At 47.6% G+C, this 18,603-nt stretch overlaps 1 protein-coding gene across 3 annotated transcripts in view; it reads left to right on the plus strand.

Annotated features, from left to right (window-relative positions):
• Positions 1-18,603, plus strand: part of ect2l (epithelial cell transforming 2 like) — a 224,429-nt gene that overhangs the window by 139,103 nt on the left and 66,723 nt on the right. For all 3 annotated transcript variants that reach the window (XR_011948646.1, XR_011948647.1, XM_072513615.1), the window contains exons 6-8: positions 9,688-9,824; positions 10,634-10,761; positions 17,907-18,030. Coding sequence is in view for 1 of the 3 variants with exons in the window: in XM_072513615.1 (XP_072369716.1) it covers positions 9,688-9,824; positions 10,634-10,761; positions 17,907-18,030 (389 nt within the window). In the remaining 2 variants the exon portion in view is untranslated. The remainder of the gene's footprint in view (positions 1-9,687; positions 9,825-10,633; positions 10,762-17,906; positions 18,031-18,603) is intronic.

Here is an 18,603-nt window from a genome sequence, read left to right on the forward strand (position 1 = left end):
GCATGTTATTTGTGTCTTCCACTGTGAAGACTGACCCAAAAAACCTGTTCAGCTCCTCAGCCATTTCCCCCGTCTCCTATTATTAAATCTCCCTTCTCATCTTCCAAAGGACCAATATTTACCTTAGCCAATCTTTTTTGTCTTATATATTTGTAGAAGCTTTTACTATCTGCTTTTATGTTCTGAGCATGGTCATTGGTTTCCTGTTCTGTATCTGGAATCGTTACCATACGTCTGAGCATCCACCTTTCAAAGACTTCTCTTTTCTACCTCAGATCTCTACATATTGAAAACTGTGGAAATAAAGATGGAGAGATTTGTACAAATGGCGGCTGATCCAAAGACCTCAATTTTACAAATACGACCCAAAGTCAAAATTAGACCCATGTGCGCTACCAAGCTATTTGACTGTGGTAGCCATCGCAGACCAGGCTGAATCCTCCCTCGGCTGATACTCAGACGCACGGATTTCAAGCATGGGTTCAGTGGGTAGCCGTTCGTAGCCGGAATCCTGATGGATTTTACTTTCCCGCTCAATTTCCCTCCAGAAAACTCCACAAAAAGAGAAGAGCTAAACCTGGGATCTCAGGGCAGAAGGTCAGGAAGCTAGAACTGGTCTCAATCTCCCCAGCCAGGGCTAAGAGGAGGGGAGGAAGCAGGGTTCGGCTGGAGATACATCCAATCCCTCCTGGGGCTCTTCCTGAGCCGAGGGTGATGTTTTATTTTTATTTGTTCATGGGAAGTGGGCGTCGCCGGCTGGGCCATCATTTATTGCCCATCCCTAATTGCCCTTGAGAGAGCAGTTAAGAGTCAACCGCATTGCTGTGGGTCCGGAATCACATGTGGGCCAGACCAGGTAAGGACGGCAGATTTCCTTCCCTAAAGGACATTAATAATAATCATCTTTATTATTGTCACAAGTAGGCTTACATTAACACTGCAATGAAGTTACTGTGAAAAGCCCCTCGTCACCACATTCCGGCGCCTGTTAGGGTACACAGAGGGAGAATTCAGAATGTCCAATTCACCTAACAGCACGTCTTTCGGGACTTGTGGGAGGAAACCGGAGCGCCCGGAGGAAACCCACACAGACACGGGGAGAACGTGCAGACTCTTCACAGGCAGGGGCCCAAGCCGGGAATCAAACCCGGGACCCTAGCGCTGTGAAGCAACAGTGCTAACCACTGTGCTACCTTGCTGCCCATTAGTGAGCCAGATGGGGTTTTCTGACAATCGATAATGGTTTCATGGGCAGCATTTTTCTTTTTCTTTTTAATTAAGGGGCATGTTGCTCTCTTTGGTTGGCTCTGAATATGGCGGTCAATATGGTCGCCTTCCTTAATTCTAATTACGTTTGCTCTAGAGTCGCCAGGTATCTTTCGATACCGCCACAATGTTCAAAACCGAACACTGATCAAAGACTAGATACACCAGTTAGTTAGTTTAAAGTCAATGCTCATTTATTTACTCACACAGTTAAATATACTCATGCACAAAACTCTACAGACTAAACTATCACTACTGCTAAAGCCTATACTTAGCTTCGGGCGCCCACTCAGTCAGAGGAACAATGGCCGTTGTTCGGTTCTGAGGCTGCTGGGGTGGAACTGGTACAGAGGAACAGCTAAGATCGTCTGTCTGGTCGCGTGCGTTGACCTTGGACTTACTTGTTCTGGTGCAGCTGGTGGACAGGTCTCTCCTCGGTGAGAGCCGGGTCCAAGAGAACGATTCTCTCTTGCGGGATCCTTCTTATACCCAAAAGGGGCTTCGCGCGTTTTTGGGCGGGCCTTGAACTTGGCCCCAATCAATTGGCCCGTTTCTTGATCATTCCTATTGATCTCGTCCAATAAAGGGGTGGGTGCCCTGATGGCTGGGCGTGTCCTAGGTGGCCGTTGGCCTGCTTTGTTTCGGTCTCCTCTGGCGCCGGGGTGTCTGCCTTAGTATCGGTTACTCAAATGTTACCCTTTTGTTCCCGGAGATGGGCTAATGGGCCTGCAGTTTTGGTCTTGTCTGGGAGCTGCGGCTCCAATATACAGACAAGCTCTGAACCTGCTTGTTTTCTCAGCAATGTCCATTTTCCCTGCAACCTTTGCAAAGTGTCCATTTTGTAATCGGGAAGTGGCCCTCTCGGGTGGCTACAGGCAATTTAGCGTGGCCAATCCACCTACCCTGCTTGGATTGTGGGGGCGAAACCCACGCAAACACGGGGAAAATTAATTCCAGATTTTTATTGAATTCAAATTGCACCATCTGCAGTGGCATTACTCTGAGTCTCTGGTTTACTAGTCCAGTAACAATATCACCATGCCACCCCTTCCCCGGTATATGATGTTGCAAAATGTTCTCTGCGTGTTTGTAATGGAGCAACTAAACAGGTTGGCACCTACAGATATATGCGTCAATTGTAAAATATACCGCATGTTTTATTTGAAACTGCTGCAGTTTGCCTTATAATTTTGAGGTGTCATGCAGAGGGAATATGTTACATATAAATCTCCTTCAGCCTCTGAGAACTCTGTATTTCTCCAATACTGACTTCCTGTAAATCCCCAACCAGCACCTATGAAATTCCATTCCTAAACCCCTCTACCTCTTTTCCTCTCTTTCTCTCTCTCTCTCACTCTCTCTTCCTTTAAGATGCTCCTTAAAACAAACCACTTTGGCCGAACTTTAATAACCTTTGGGCTCGTTGTCAGATTTCTGTGGCTCACTTACACTTGCTAGGAGCTACATTTATTCATAGGCAGCCACCCGTCCTCTGCATGCAAAAGGAACATGTTCAGGCATTGTGCCTTTTTTGAATTAACCAAAAGCACTGCGACAATAGCTCCCTGGTGCATTCTCCATTACAATGCCTCGGGTAATTAGGACTTGCCAACCAATTGTTTAGTAATGGGTTAAGAGACTTTCCAATTAGTTGTCTCATTTATGTTAAGTATCCAATAATTGACCCTGATATGGAAAGAGGCTTCAGGTGGCCTTTGGATCAGATGATGTGAAGATAGAGTTTTGGGCAGAGTCTGTTAAAGTGAAATAAAGGTGTTTGAGAAAAGGAGCAGTACCTTTGACTCTTTATACAACAGCAGCTAAACGTCTAACATATGGTAGCAGAGGACGGTCGCTGTGCAAATGTGAAGGGTTGAAAGATGCAACTTTCCCAGACCAAACCAAGGAGTGAGTGAGAAGAAGAAAAACGAAGATATATGGCTGAACCTAGGATAAGGATGGCCGGATATGACTATCCTCCCTTATTTTCTGAAAGGGGATCGTACGACCAATGGAGAAGTGCAGTAGTTATGTGGACTAAGGTAACTGCCTTGGGAAAGAGAAAACAAGGTATGGCATTGGCTCTTTCTTTACCTTGTGACAGTAAAATCCGAAGCAAAGTGTTTTCTGAGCTGGAATTGGAAGAGTTAGACTCAGAAGAAGGTCTGGAGACTCTATTACGTTATATGGATAAGGTTTATAAAAAGGATGACTTGTATGTAGCATGGTTGGATTTTGATAGGTTCCGGAAAATAGAGGAATTCTCCATGGAAGACTATATAATGGAATTTGGCAGACTATATAAAAGGCTGCAGAAACACAACCTGGAATTTCCACAGTCTGTGGTGGCCTTTAAATTACTTGACTGTGCTAGAGTGAGCAACATGGATAGGCTCCTGGTTTTGACAGGAGTTCAGTTTGCGGATAAGGATACCTTATTCGATCAGATGACAGAAGCTTTAAAAAAGTTTCTGGGGAAACATTCGATTCCGATGGCTCTGATGACCCAAATAGGTCAGTCTGCAATAAAGCAGAATATGGAAGATAAACTACTAACAGGGTGGCGAAATCGCACAGCTACAAACAGGTTCCAAGACTATGGAAGGAGATCGGGACCCGGAAATTATGAAGACAGTAACCCACTTAGAACCTACAATAGGAAGATGAACCCCAGAAATGCACGGGGATGATAAATCGATGTTTTCGATGTGACTCTCAATACCATTATGCTTTCAACTGTCCAACTGTTATAATAGAGTGTTTGAAGCGACACATGACACAGAAGAGTCAGAAGAGGAAAAAGATAGTGACCAGAAAGAAGGCATTGTCCTATTAACAAGCAGTTTTACGCCGGTAATGAGGGTGTTGGTTGCAGAATCCTTCAACTGTGCTGTATTAGACAGTGGCTGCACATCGACTGTGTGTGGAATTGACTGGTTAAAATGTTACCTGGACTCCTTGCATGCTGAAAATCATTAACATGGTTAAGGAATTTGAAAGTTCCACAAGTTTCAGGGTTGGGGATGATAATACTCTGAAGTCGCTGAAAAGAGTGGTGATCCCTTGCAATATTGCCGGAGTGAATCATTTCATTAGCACGGGTGTTGTATCAAGTGAGATACCTTTGCTTCTGAGCAGACCGTCGATGAAGAAAGCACGCATGAAACTGGATATGGAGCAAGATAAGGAAACAGTTTTTGGAAAGATAGTGGACTTACAATTTACACAGTCGGGACACTATTGTATTCCATTACTGACAAATAATATTTCAAGTAGAGTTGTTAAGGATGTGTTAATGGCAGTTGAAAATGGGACTTTAGCTGATAAAAAGCTTGTTGTATTAAAACTGCATAGGCAATTTGCGCATCCGTCTCCTCGGAGGCTGAAAAATGTATTAAAGGATGCAGGGGTGAGGGATGAAGACTATACTAAACTGATAGAACAGGTTAGTGATCGCTGTGAAGTTTGTAGGAAGTACAGAAGGGCGCCAGTGATGCGACCATCAATTCACTCGAGACAAGAGTAGAAATAAACTGTGGCTTTAATCAACTAGAACAGTGCCTGCCTGTGACTGATCTAACACTGAGAGCCGCCTACAGGGGAGGAGCCATGGGCAGAGCCCATACAGGCCCCAACATGTTACCTTATGGATAATACCATACAATGGCCCATAGGTGGATCCCACAAGGGCAACAGCATAGCACAGATACACATGGTGGATTATTAATATAATACATTCACCACATTCACCCCCTGTTAAAAAATGAAGTCCGGCGGGTGTGACGGGTTCATACGTTCAGCCGGTCCGGCGCACGGATTGTGCGCTGTGATCGCCGAAGCTTTGGCATTGGTGCTGGCCCGGGTGTCAAACTCATCCGTGCTGGCATCGGTAGTGAGGGCGCCGGTGCGGGTACAGACGTGGACTCCGGGAGCGTCTCTTCTGGAGCTTCATTCCTGTGGATCGGTGAAGGGGAATGGCGGGCGGGAAGGGGTGCGGGAGCCATATAGGGGCGGGGGCGCTGGTCATGGTAGGTTGGGCGGGATAGGGTGAAGTGGCGGTGTTGGTGGAACCGGCAGGTGCCTGGTCCCGGATGGAGGCCGTATCCTGTAGGCCGCTAGCACGACCGATTGTAACCCTACCTTTGGCCAGGGATTTTAATGATATTGTGGCCATGGACCTTAAGACCTGGGATAAAGCCAATAATATATTTACTTTGCATTTTGTAGATTTAGCAACCAGATTTAGTCAATCAACGATTGTACAAAGTAAAGAAAAGAGAATAATTCTGGATCAAATCGTGTAAAAATGGATAGGTTCAGGAATGGGCCCACCGGCAAAATTCCTTATGGACAATGGGGAACAATTTGCTAATGATGGGTTTAGGGATATGTGTGAAAACATGAATATCACCGTTATGAATACGGCTGCGGAAAGCCCATTTAGTAATGGTGTGTGTGAAAGAAACCATGCGGTAATAGATGACATGCTCCAGAAAATGTTGGCAGATAAACCAAACTGCAAGCTAAATTCAGCTTTAGCTTGGGCAGTACATGCAAAGAATTCATTGCAGATGGTTGGGGGCTACAGTCCCTATCAATTAATGTTTGGTAGAAATCCTAAAATTGCGTCCATTTTAGATGACCAGCCTCCAGCTTGGGAAGGGACTACAATTAGCTCTGCCTTTGCTGAGCATGTAAATGCATTACATCATTAGAATGGAGAAGGATGAGGGGTGACTTGATAGAGGTTTATAAGATGATCAGGGGAATAGATAGAGTAGACAGTCAGAGACTTTTTCCTCGGGTGGAACAAACCATTGCAAGGGAACATAAATTTAAGGTGAAGGGTGGAAGATATAGGGGGGATGTCAGAAGTAGGTTCTTTACCCAGACAGTAGTGGGGACATGGAATGCACTGCCTGTGGAAGTAGTTGAGTCGGAAACGTTAGGGACCTTCAAGCGGCTATTGGATACGCACATCGATTATGGTAGAATGCTGGGGTGTAGATTGATTTGTTCTTAATCGAGGACAAACGTTCGGCAAACATCGTGGGCCGAAGGGCCTGTTCTGTGCTGTATTTTCTATGTTCTATAACAGTAGAAAAGCTTTTTTGGAAGCAGAAGTCTCTCAAAGAATTCGCAGAGCTTTAAGACATAACATACGGCCTACAGATACCGTTTTTCAGCAAGGAGACATAGTATACTATAAGAGAGACAGTTTTAATGAATGGAAAGGCCCAGGGAAGATCATAGGCATAGATGGCAAAACATTATTTTGCAACATGGCAACCAAACTGTTAGGGTACATTCATCAAGGATAATGGGTACAGATTACAAATTTTCAAATTTAGACAGAGCAGACAGACATGACGAGGAACCAGAGTCATCTGGTACGCACATGTTACAGAACTATGAGGACCAGTTAACTGATATAGACAGGGTTTCTGTAGAGGAATACAACATTTCTGATGAATTAAAACTGGCCATTTTTCCGAAAGGACAACTGCCAAAAGTTGGTACAAAAGTGACATACTTGCCTGAAGGGTCTAGTCAATGGAAGGATGCAACTGTTATTAGTAGAGTAGGGAAGGCCACTGAAAAGTATAAACATTGGTTGAATGTACAGCATCCAAGGGAGGGAGCCAAGACAATGCTTTGGGAACACGAAGTTCAAAAATGGAAGGCACAGAAACGCAGTGCCAGTTCAGATAGTACATCAGATAGTGAACAGGTTCACAGGAATAGGTCAAGAACTATTGAAAGGACATCCCACAGCAGAAGGGAAAGATCTAGCAGTACAGAATGAGATACCAGGTGGGAGAGGGGACGTAGTTTATCAAGATCTCGGAACATGAGTAAGACTGCAAATACTAATAGGAGTAGAAGCCCACATGCACGTGAGATTTTGGTGGCTTCCAATAAATTAGATGGAAAAAGTTATCAGAGCTGCCAAACAGCAGGAATTGCACAGTTGGAGTGAATTTGGGGTATACACGGAAGTACCGGATAGGGAACAAAGAGCTCTATCCCACAGATTGATTTGCACAGAAAAGATTCTTCCAGATAGAACTTATAAGGCAAAGGCCAGGCTTGTGGCAAGGGGATTTGAAGAAAACTTAGAAGATCAGGATTTAAGGGTAGATTCACCAACGGCAGGAAAGGTTATTTTAAAGATCTTCTTGGCTCTATTAGCCGCAAAGGCATGGGAATGCAAATCTATAGATATAAAATCTGCCTTTTTGCAGGGGCATCAGCTCCAGAGGGGTATTTTTCTCCGCCCTCCTCAAGAGGCAGCTAACACAGAAGGGGTACTCTGGAAGTTGAACGAATGTGTATATGGATTGAATGATGCGTCTAGAGTCTGGTACTTTTCGATAAGGTCAGTTTTGTTAAAGTTAGGCTGTTGCAAGTTGAAAGCAGATCCGGCAATGTTTTACTGGCACTATAAAGAAATCTTTCTGGCATCTTTATGATGCATGTTGATGATTTTTTTGTGGGGTGGGACTAGTGATTTCAAAGCTATTGTAAATTCTGGTTTGAGGAAAGAATTCAGGGTTGGAAGTCAGGCTTCCAGTGCATTTAAATATATTGGACTGGAAATTGGATAGACTAAGTTAGGGGCAACTTTACGTCAGCAATCTTATTTGGAGAGCATCAGCCAAATAGCAATTAGTCGTGGCCGGGTTTCACAAAAAGATGCAATGGTTTCAAAGATGGAAAAAGAGCAACTGCAAAGTTTAATTGGGCAACTGAATTGGTTAGGTAGACAGACTAGACCGGACGTGAGTTTTGATGTCTTAGAGTTGAGTACATAAATGAATGATCCCAAAGTGGAAGACATAATAAGAGCAAATAAAGCGTTGGTCAAACTAAAAATGCAGGAGTGTGATTTGAGGTTCCCGGTTTTAGGTGACCATAGACACTTGAAACTCATAGTTTATAGTGATGCGTCCTACGCAAATTTATCTGATGGGGTTTGAAGCGCAGGAGGTTTTATAATTTTCTTTTTGGGGAACAATAGTAAATGTTGCCCTCTTGTGTGGGAAACAAAGAAAATAAGGAGAGTGGTCAAAAGCACTTTGGCTGCTGAGACGTTAAGCCTTGTAGAGACAGTGGATATGGCCTTTTATATATCTCAGATATTGACAGAAATTTTGAGATTAGGGGATTTGGGTAATATACCTATTGAATGTTACATTGACAATAAATCCCTGTGGGAAAATGTGCACTCTACAAAAAGTGTCAATGAAAAAAGGTTAAGGATAGACATCGCAAGTTTGAAGCAGATGTTGGAGAGAGGGGAAATAGCAAAAATTAATTGGGTCGACAGTAGCTATCAATTGTCAAACTGTTTTACAAAACGAGTGGCTAGTTCACTTTTGGATATTGTTAATGAAGGGCGCCTGTTTCTGTGACTGTTATTTTTTCTTCTAAAATAAAAATGAAAAACAAAGAGAAGCGGGGGAAAATTGCGTATGTGTTTTTGAGTTTCTTGTAATTTTGTTTTCACTTAATTCTTTTTTTTCTCCAAGGAAGGGGAGACTATTAAGTAATTGGTGAAGAGACATTCCAATTAGTTGTCTCATTTATGTTAAGTATCTAATAATTGACACTATTATGTAAAGGGGCTTCAGGTGGCCTTTGTGTCAGGTGATGTGATGATAGAGTTTTGTGCAGAGTCTGTTGAAGTGAAATAAAAGTGTTTGAGAAAAGGAGCAGTACCTTTGACTCTTTATACAACAGCAGCTAAATGTCTAACACCAATCAGCACTCTTTTCTCATGCAGTTTAAATTGTTGCTCCCTCTGAAATGTGGTATTCTAACATCTGTCCTGATGAGTACATGATGAAAAGCTTTGACAGCATATTTATTTTTTCAGCAATACTCGAGTTCTGTACTACTGAGTAACTATTTGCCAAATTTCTGCTTGGTTAGGGGAGATGTTGGTGTCGTGGTAATGTCAGAATCCAGAGGCACAAGCAGATTCTCTGGAGACATGGGTTGGAATCTCCCCAGGGCACCTAGTGGAATTTAATTTAAGTTATAGTCCTGGAATATAAAGCTAGTCTCAGAAATGGTGACCATGAAGCGATCATTGATTGTCGTAGAAACCCATCTGGTTCACTAATGTCCTTTCGGGAAGGAAATCTGCTGTCCTTACCCGGTCTGGCCTACATGTGATTCCGGACCCACAGTGATGTGGTTGACTCTTAACTGCCCTCTGAAATGGCGCAGCAAACCACTCAGTTCAAGGGCGATTAGGGATGGGCGCAGCCAGCGACGCCCACATCCCACAAAATAATTTTAAAAACGCTCCTGCGAAGGAGGCTTGGGACGTTTTAGCACGTTGGGGGTGCTCTGCAAACGTGTTGTTGTCACAGCACCTTATAACTATCTGCTTCTTACCTGGGAATCTTTCAGAGGAATTACTGAGATCACGACCCCCTTGGCTGAGTGGGAAATGGAATGCTCCTCAGCGGGCTCCGAGACATCACATCAGCACATCTCGGCCGAGCCTGGAGGGCTCTCGACAAAGCACCGCATTGCTGCAGCTAACGGTAACACCAAGAATCACTCCGCAATTCATACCGAGCACGGCAGCTGCAGGAGCAATATCTTTGTGATCTGCACAAGTGCCATTGTTGAACCTACTGATAAGTTCTCCTATGTTGACCACAGACATTAATGAGAGTGGGGGGGTGGCGGGGGGGGGGGGGGGGGGGGGAATGGGGAGGTACAGAACCCAGCCACACCCCACACGGGGAGGGAGAACCCCCCCCACCCCCCCACCCCGTGCGAACCGAATGTTTGTAAATACAAGCAACTAAATAAGAACAACTTAGCGAGAGGGCAGCACGGTGGCGCAGTGCTTAGCACTGCTACCTCACGGCGCCGAGGTCCCAGGTTCCATCCTGGTCCCAGGTCACTGTCCATGTGGAGTTTGCACATTCTCCCCGTGTTTGCATGGATTTCGCCCCCAAAACCCAAAAGGTGAGGAGGTCAGGTGGATTGGCCACGCTAGATCGACCCTTAATTGGAAAAAGTTAATTGGGTACTCTAAACTTATATTAAAAAAAAGAACAACTTGGCAAAATGTGACACATGTATCACTACGCTACGTCAGCATGTTCAGGGCTGATGAACCAGCAAAGAAAGAAAACACGTCAGATTGCAAGAAGGGGAGGGGGATCTCAGGGAAGTCGCGGGATTTAGGCTTGGGGGCCAATTCAAATGCTGACCACTTGTAAACTGTAACTGATGAGTAAAGATTTGTTTATGTTTATTTTAATTTTTACGCTGTGTAAGAAAAAATCTCGCATGAAAACATTTTCAAAAAATAAGTTCTCCTATGTTGATTTACCCCCAGGATAAAAAGCTCCTGTTAAATGTGACCCTTTCCCAGCACCTGAGGGAAGAGATCAAATCCTCGGCCATGTGGAAGCCAGCACTGGAGAAACAGCAGATGCTGCAGTCACTCCGAGCGCTGTATTCCAGGTCAGTAAAGGAGCACTGAGCAGCTCGACTGGGTTAGTTGTATCTCTTTGGAACCGTACAGGCTCGGCTGTACTCCATCGACTCTGGCTGCTATTGATGTAGGCTGTCTACGTGTATGTGTACATGCATGTGTGTGTTTGTGTGGCTGCATGGCTTCCTACAACGCGTGACAACATCATTGATAAAAGAGGTGATAGTATCCTCTGAAGTTGGAGGTAAATCACCCAGGAACATAAGTTAACCAGGAAAGTATGTTATGAAGAAGACGTAAGGAAAGGGGCATTGATAAGTTAAGTGAGTGGGAAAAACTTCAGCAGGTAGAGTATTTCTTTTGAAATTTAGAGTAGCCAATTCATTTTTTTCAATTAAGGGGCAATTTAGCGTGGCCAATCCCTACCCTGCACATCTTTTGGGTTGTGGGGGTGAGTCCCGCGCAAACACGGGGAGAATGTGCAAACTCCACACAGACAGTGACCCGCGGCCGGGATCGAACCTGGGACCTCGATGCCGTGAGGCAGCAGGGCTAACCCACTGGGCCACCGTGCTGCCGAGCAGGAGTATAATATGGTCACCAAACGTCAGTCTGCAAATGGTTGGCAAGACAAATGGAACATTGTCATTTATTGCAAGGGAAATGGAATATTGAAGGAGGGATGTTTCGCTACAGTTGTATAGAGTGTTGGTGAGACCACATCTGGAGTACTGTGTACAAATTTGGTCTCCTTACTTAAGAAAGGACATAAGTACATTAGAAACAGTTCAGAGAATCATTGAATTGCTCTAGCACAGAAGGAGGCCATTCGGCCCATCAAGTCTGCACTGACCCTCTGAAAGAGCACCCTACCTAGGCCCAATATCCCACCCTATCCCAATAGCCCCTTAACCTAACTGCACATCTTTGGATAGTAAGAGATAATTTAGTGTTGCCGATCCACCTAACTTGCACATCTTTGGACTGTGGGAGGAAATCGGAGCACCCGGAGGAAACCCACGCAGACACGAGAAAGTGCAAACTCCATGCCAAGGCCAGAATCCAACCCGGGTCCCTGGTGCAGTGAGGCAGCCGTGCTAACCACTGTGCCACGGTGCCGTTCACTCGACTGATTCCTGGACTGGGGGGTGGGAGGTTTACCTTTATGAGGAAAGTTTGGACAGGCTGGGCCTCTATTCATTGGAGTTCAGAAGAATGAGAAGTGATTGTATTGAAACATATTAGATGCTGAGGGGACTTGACAGAGTGGATGCTGAGAGGATGCATCTCCTTCTGGGAGAAACTGGAACCAGGAGACACAGTTTAAAAATAAGGGGCGGATTCTCCGATTGCCGATGGTGAAATCGCGTTCGGCGACCGGCCGGCGAATCAGAGTTCCCGACCAAATCGGGGGCGGCGCCGCATTTGCGATGCTTCGCCCCCTCCAAAGCAGTGTACTTGGAAAGCACAGCGCGTGCCGTATCGACGGCCTCAGGACATTGCCTCAGGCCCGCCCGCCCCCGATACCCCGACCGGCTGAGTTCCCGACGGCGTGGGTCTCTCGTGGTCTCATCCGTCGGGGACTGCGGACTCACTCCAGCGCCGCCTCAGTCGGGCGAGGGTCGATTCGTGGGCAGGGGGAGACTTTATTAGGGGCTGGGGGCACTGTGGGTGGGGGTGGTCCAGGGCGCTCGAGCCAGCCAAAGGGGGGGGGGGGCAGCACTATTTAGTGGGCCGGGTCCGCGAGCGGCCTCTGCCGCGTAGCATGACATGGCTGCTGCAGGTTGCATGCGCGGCCACGGACCTGGCAATTCTCCTGGGCATATCGGCAGCGAGAGCCGGGAGCTGTACGCTGCCTGACTGCTAGCCCCCAGCAAGACGGGGAATCGGTGGCCATTTTGCGCCATTTATTCTGGTGTAAAACGCCACCGTTCCCACACCGGCAGAATCAGACAATCCAGCCCAAGAGGTCTCCATTTTAAGATGGAGATGCGGAGAATTTAATTCTCTCAGAGGGTGAGGGTGATAAATCTTTGAAATTCTCTTCCCCAGAGTGCTGGAGGCAGAGTCAGTGAATTATTTGAAAAATGTATTTTTATTGGTTTTGCATTTACAACAACATTGAAAGGAACATCACACAGTAATAAAGAGGTATCTACAGAATGGCTATACGAGAAGAAACATAAACAGGTGTGCATATAAAGGTAAGGTAGGTACAGATACCGCACACCTAACTTTGGGCCCCCGGTCATCGGTTACCCCAACCCTGCCGTCAGTGAATATTTTCACGGCAGAGGTAGATAGATTCTTGACCAAAAGGGAGTGAAAGGTTTTTGGAGATATGTGGAATTTGGAGATGAGGCTACAATCATCCTACTGAACGGCGGAGAAGGCTTGAAGGGCTGAATGGTCTACATCGGCTCCCAATTTGTATGTTCAATTGAAAAAGCAGGAATTATAGAATCGTAGCATGGTTACAGTGCAGAAGGAGGCTATTCAGCCTTTTATGTCCATGTCTATATGAACAAGCCATCCAATCCCACTCTTTCATCTTTTTCTTGTAGCTCTGTCATTGTTTTCACTTCAGATAATTATCCAGTTCCCTTTTGAAAGCCATGATTGAATCTGCCTCCACCACACTCTCAGACAGAACATTCCAGATCCTAACCACTCGCTGTGTGAATCTGCCTCCACCACACTCTCAGACAGAACATTCCAGATCCTAACCACTCGCTGTGTGAATCTACCTCCACCACACTCTCAGACAGAACATTCCAGATCCTAACCACTCACTGTATGAATCTGCCTCCACCACACTCTCAGACAGAACATTCCAGATCCTAACCACTCACTGTGTGAATCTGCCTCCACCACACTCTCAGACAGTACATTCCAGATCCTAACCACTCACTGTGTGAATCTGTCTCCACCACACTCTCAGACAGTACATTCCAGATCCTAACCACTCGCTGTGTGAATCTGCCTCCACCACACTCTCAGACAGTACATTCCAGATCCAAACCACTCACTGTGTGAATCTGCCTCCACCACACTCTCAGACAGTACATTCCAGATCCTAACCACTCGCTGTGTGAATCTGTCTCCACCACACTCTCAGACAGTGCATTCCAGATCCTAACCACTCGCTGTGTGAATCTCCCTCCACCACACTCACAGACAGTACATTCCAGATCCTAACCACTCACTGTGTGAATCTGCCTCCACCACACTCTCAGACAGTACATTCCAGATCCTAACCACTCGCTGTGTGAATCTGCCTCCACCACACTCTCAGAAAGTGCATTCCAGATCCTAACCACTCGCTGTATGAATCTGCCTCCACCACACTCTCAGACAGTACATTCCAGATCCTAACCACTCGCTGTGTGAATCTGCCTCCACCACACTCTCAGTGCATTCCAGATCCTAACCACTCGCTGTGTGAATCTGTCTCCACCACACTCTCAGACAGTACATTCCAGATCTTAACCACTCACTGTGTGAATCTGCCTCCACCACACTCTCAGACAGTACATTCCAGATCCTAACCACTCGCTGTGTGAATCTGCCTCCACCACACTCTCAGACAGTGCATTCCAGATCCTAACCACTCACTGTGTGAATCTGCCTCCACCACACTCTCAGACAGTACATTCCAGATCCTAACCACTCGCTGTGTGAATCTGCCTCCACCACACTCTCAGACAGTGCATTCCAGATCCTAACCACTTGCTGTGTGAATCTGCCTCCACCACACTCTCAGACAGTACATTGCAGATCCTAACCGCTCGCTGTGTGAATCTGCCTCCACCACACTCTCAGACAGTGTATTCCAGATCCTAACCACTTGCTGTATGAATCTGTCTCCACCACACTCTCAGACAGTACATTGCAGATCCTAACCACTGTGTGAATCTGCCTCCACCACACTCTCAGACAGTACATTGCAGATCCTAACCGCTCGCTGTGTGAATCTGCCTCCACCACACTCTCAGACAGTGCATTCCAGATCCTAACCACTCGCTGTGTGAATCTGCCTCCACCACACTCTCAGACAGTACATTCCTGATCCTAACCCCTCGCTGTGTGAATCTGCCTCCACCACACTCACAGACAGTACATTCCGGATCCGAGCCACTCGCTGTGTGAATCTGCCTCCACCACACTCTCAGACAGTGCATTCCAGATACTAACCACTCGCTGTGTGAATCTCTCTCCACCACACTCTCAGACAGTACATTCCAGATCCTAACCACTCACTGTGTGAATCTGCCCCCACCACACTCTCAGACAGTACATTCCAGATCGTAACCACTCGCTGTGTGTATCTGCCTCCACCACACTCTCAGACAGTGCATTCCAGATCCTAACCACTCGCTGTGTGAATCTGCCTCCACCACACTCTCAGACAGTACATTGCAGATCCTAACCACTCGCTGTGTGAATCTGCCTCCACCACACTCTCAGACAGTGCATTCCAGATCGTAACCACTCGCTGTGTGAATCTGCCTCCACCACACTCTCAGACAGTGCATTCCAGATCCTAACCACTTGCTGTATAAATCTGTCTCCACCACACTCTCAGACAGTACATTGCAGATCCTTACCACTCGCTGTGTGAATCTGCCTCCACCACACTCTCAGACAGTACATTCTAGATCCTAATCACTTGCTGTATGAATCTGTCTCCACCACACTCTCAGACAGTACATTGCAGATCCTAACCGCTCGCTGTGTGAATCTGCCTCCACCACACTCTCAGACAGTACATTCCGGATCCTAACCGCTCACTGTGTGAATCTGCCTCCACCACACTCTCAGACAGTACATTCCGGATCCGAGCCACTCGCTGTGTAAAAAGGTTTTTCCTCATGTCACCTTTGTTCCAGATGTCAATCACCTTAAATTGATGCCCTCTGGTTCTTGACCCCTTTGCCAATTGAAAGTTTCTCCCTATCTACTCTGTCCAGACCTCTTGTGATTTTGAAACCTCGATCAAATCCCCTTTCAACCTTGTCTTGTCTGAGAAGAACAAGCTCTCTTTCTTCGACCTACTACATAACTGAAGCCTCCCATTCCTGGATCCATGCTCGTTAATCGTTTCTGCATCTTCTCTAAAACCTTTAAGCCCTTTCTAAAGTGTGGTGCACAGAAATGGACATATGGGGCGGGATTCTCTACTAATGGGGCCATGTCCTCACGCCGGCATGAAAACCGGCGCTAACGACTCCGGCGTCAACGGCCCCCGAAAGTGAGGAATTCTCACCTTCCTGGTGGGCTAGGTTGCCGCCGGAGTGGTCCCCGCAGCTCCGGTCGGCGCGGAACGGCCTGCGCGAGTTTGCGCATGCGCGGAACGGCCAGCGTGATTCGGGGCATTCGCAGGGGTTCCCTTCTCCGCGCCGGCCCCCGGGCAATATAGTAGAGCCCTACGGGGGCCCGACGTGGGATAAAGTAGGTCCCCATGGAACCAGCCCGCCCGCCGATCGGTAGGCACCGATCGTGGACCAGGCCACCATGGGCCCCCACCCCTCCCCCCCCAGGGTTGGATCCCCTTGCCCCCCCTCCAGGACGGCCCCCGCACACTCACCTTCCACGTGAGTAACCACGCCGGCGGGTCCCGGCCACTCGGCCCATCGGGGCCCGGAGAATCACCGGGGGTGGGGGGGGGGGGGGGGCGCTATCAATGGCCCCCGACCGGCGTGGCGGCAATCCCGGAAAATGCCGGAGAATGGGGAAGCCGGCGGCGGGACGCAAAGTGGATTCTCCGAGCCAGTGCCGAGTCGGAGAATCCCGGCCCAGGTCCCCGTTGAGGCTGCACCAGTGTTTTTTCTTCCTTTGTACTCTCTGTGTCCATTTATAAATGAGGAGAATGAAAATGTTCAGGAAAATATATGCGTTTGGAATCAGCAACTGTTCCTGCGCCAAAGTTTCAGCTCGTTCAAATCCCTGATTGGTTGATTTTTATTAAAAATTCAAATTGTTCTCTTAATTGGGCAGCACGGTAGCACAGTGGTTAGCACTGGGGCTTCACAGCGCCGGGGACCCGGGTTCGATTCCAGCTTGGGTCACTGTCTGTGCGGAGTCTGCACGTTCTGCCTGTGTCTGCGTGGGTTTCCTCCGGGTACTCCGGTTTCCTCCCACAAGTCCCGAAAGACGTGCTTGTTAGGTAATTTGGACATTCTGAATTCTCCCTCTGTGTACCCGAACAGGCGCCGGAATGTGGCGACGAGGGGCTTTACACAGTAACTTCATTGCAGTGTTAATGTAAGCCTACTTGTGACAATAAATATTATGGTATAGTATAGTAATTTGATTGAATTTTTAAAAACACTTGGAGTACCCAATTATTTCTTTTTCCAATTGAGGGGATATCTAGCGTGGCCAATCCACCTACCCTGCATATCTTTGGGTTGCGGGGGTGAAACCCGTACACACACGGGGAGAATGTGCAAACTCCACACGGACAGTGACCCAGGGCCAGGATCGAACCTGGGTGCTCAGTGTTAATTTTATTGAATTGTTTTTTTTTAAATTCTTCATCGTCGAAGGTCGGATCAACTTTTCAACAATAAAACCTCACCCTGGGACAGCACTGTGCTACACCATCCACTAGCTCCCAGATTCCATTCCCCATCTCTGCTGAAATATCTGATTTAATAGGAACAGGAGGAGGCCCCTTGAGCCTCATCCATCGTTCAATTAGATCATGGCTGAGCTGTTTCTTAACTCCATTTAGCCCCCTCGGTTCATATCTGGTAATACCCTGGGCTATCAAAATTCTACCAATCTCAGTTTTGACCAATTGGCCCTCCACTGTGTCGGGGCGGGGGAGGAGTTCCAGATCTCCAAACCTTCACCAACCCCACTCCCCCACCCATTGTGTAAAGAAGTGCATTCTGACAATGTCCCGGCTCTCATTTAGAGTTGTGCCTCTTTGTCCTGGACTCCCACCACAGGAAGTAGTGGAGGGGGAGGTGGGTGTGAGGGGTGGGATGGGGGAAGCCTAGTCTGTACTACCTGCCTTCTTAATTTAACCCTTTTAGACCCAGTGTCGTCCTGGTGAATCTACTTCCATATCCTAGCTGAGGCGCAGTGTGAAGATCTGACACAATTAGCCCTGAGCCACTGTACAGAAACTTGTTAATATGAGGAGCATTTCCTGATTGAATTATAGGAGGAACCTGTCTGGAGGCGGGGCCTATCCTGTGTCACCGCACAGCGAAGCAGCCCAATTGGCGAATAACAGCCCGGACCAACCGCGTGTCATCCTCATATCATCCAGGATTCCAGCCTGGGAGGTAATGACTACAGCTTTGCCTGAATTGGGGAAATTCGGGAAGTGATGAGGGGATGAGGGGATGGGGGTGGGGGTGGGATTGTGGAATGGGGATGGAGGATGGAGTGGGGGGGGGGAGGGGTTGGGGGTGGGATGGAGGATGGGATGGGGATAGGGGATGGGGTGGGGATGGAGGATGGGGTTAGGGGTGGGGATGGGGATGGGTGTGGGGTTGGGGGGGTGGGGATGGGGGGGTTGGGGATGGGGTTAGGGGTGGGGATGGGGATGGGTGTGGGGTTGGGGGGGTGAGGATGGGGGTGGGGGTGGGGGTGGGGGGTGGGGTTGGGGGATGGGTTTGAGGATGGGTGTGGGGGTGGGGGTGGGGTTGGGGGGGTGGGGATGGGGAGCGGGTTGGGGGGGTGGGGATGGGGGATGGGAGTGGGGTATGGTGGATGAAGGGAGTGGTTGGAGGTGAGGTGGGGGTGAAGGTTTTGGGTGACTGGGGATAGGAGGATCTGTCGATTGGGAATTTAATGTTGTTGACTGTTCCCGAGGTTGGGATCCGGGTTGGACATCGCACTGGTGGATGAGAGAC

This window comes from Scyliorhinus torazame, chromosome 1 (genome assembly GCF_047496885.1).
Source record: "Scyliorhinus torazame isolate Kashiwa2021f chromosome 1, sScyTor2.1, whole genome shotgun sequence".
NCBI lineage: Eukaryota > Metazoa > Chordata > Chondrichthyes > Carcharhiniformes > Scyliorhinidae > Scyliorhinus > Scyliorhinus torazame.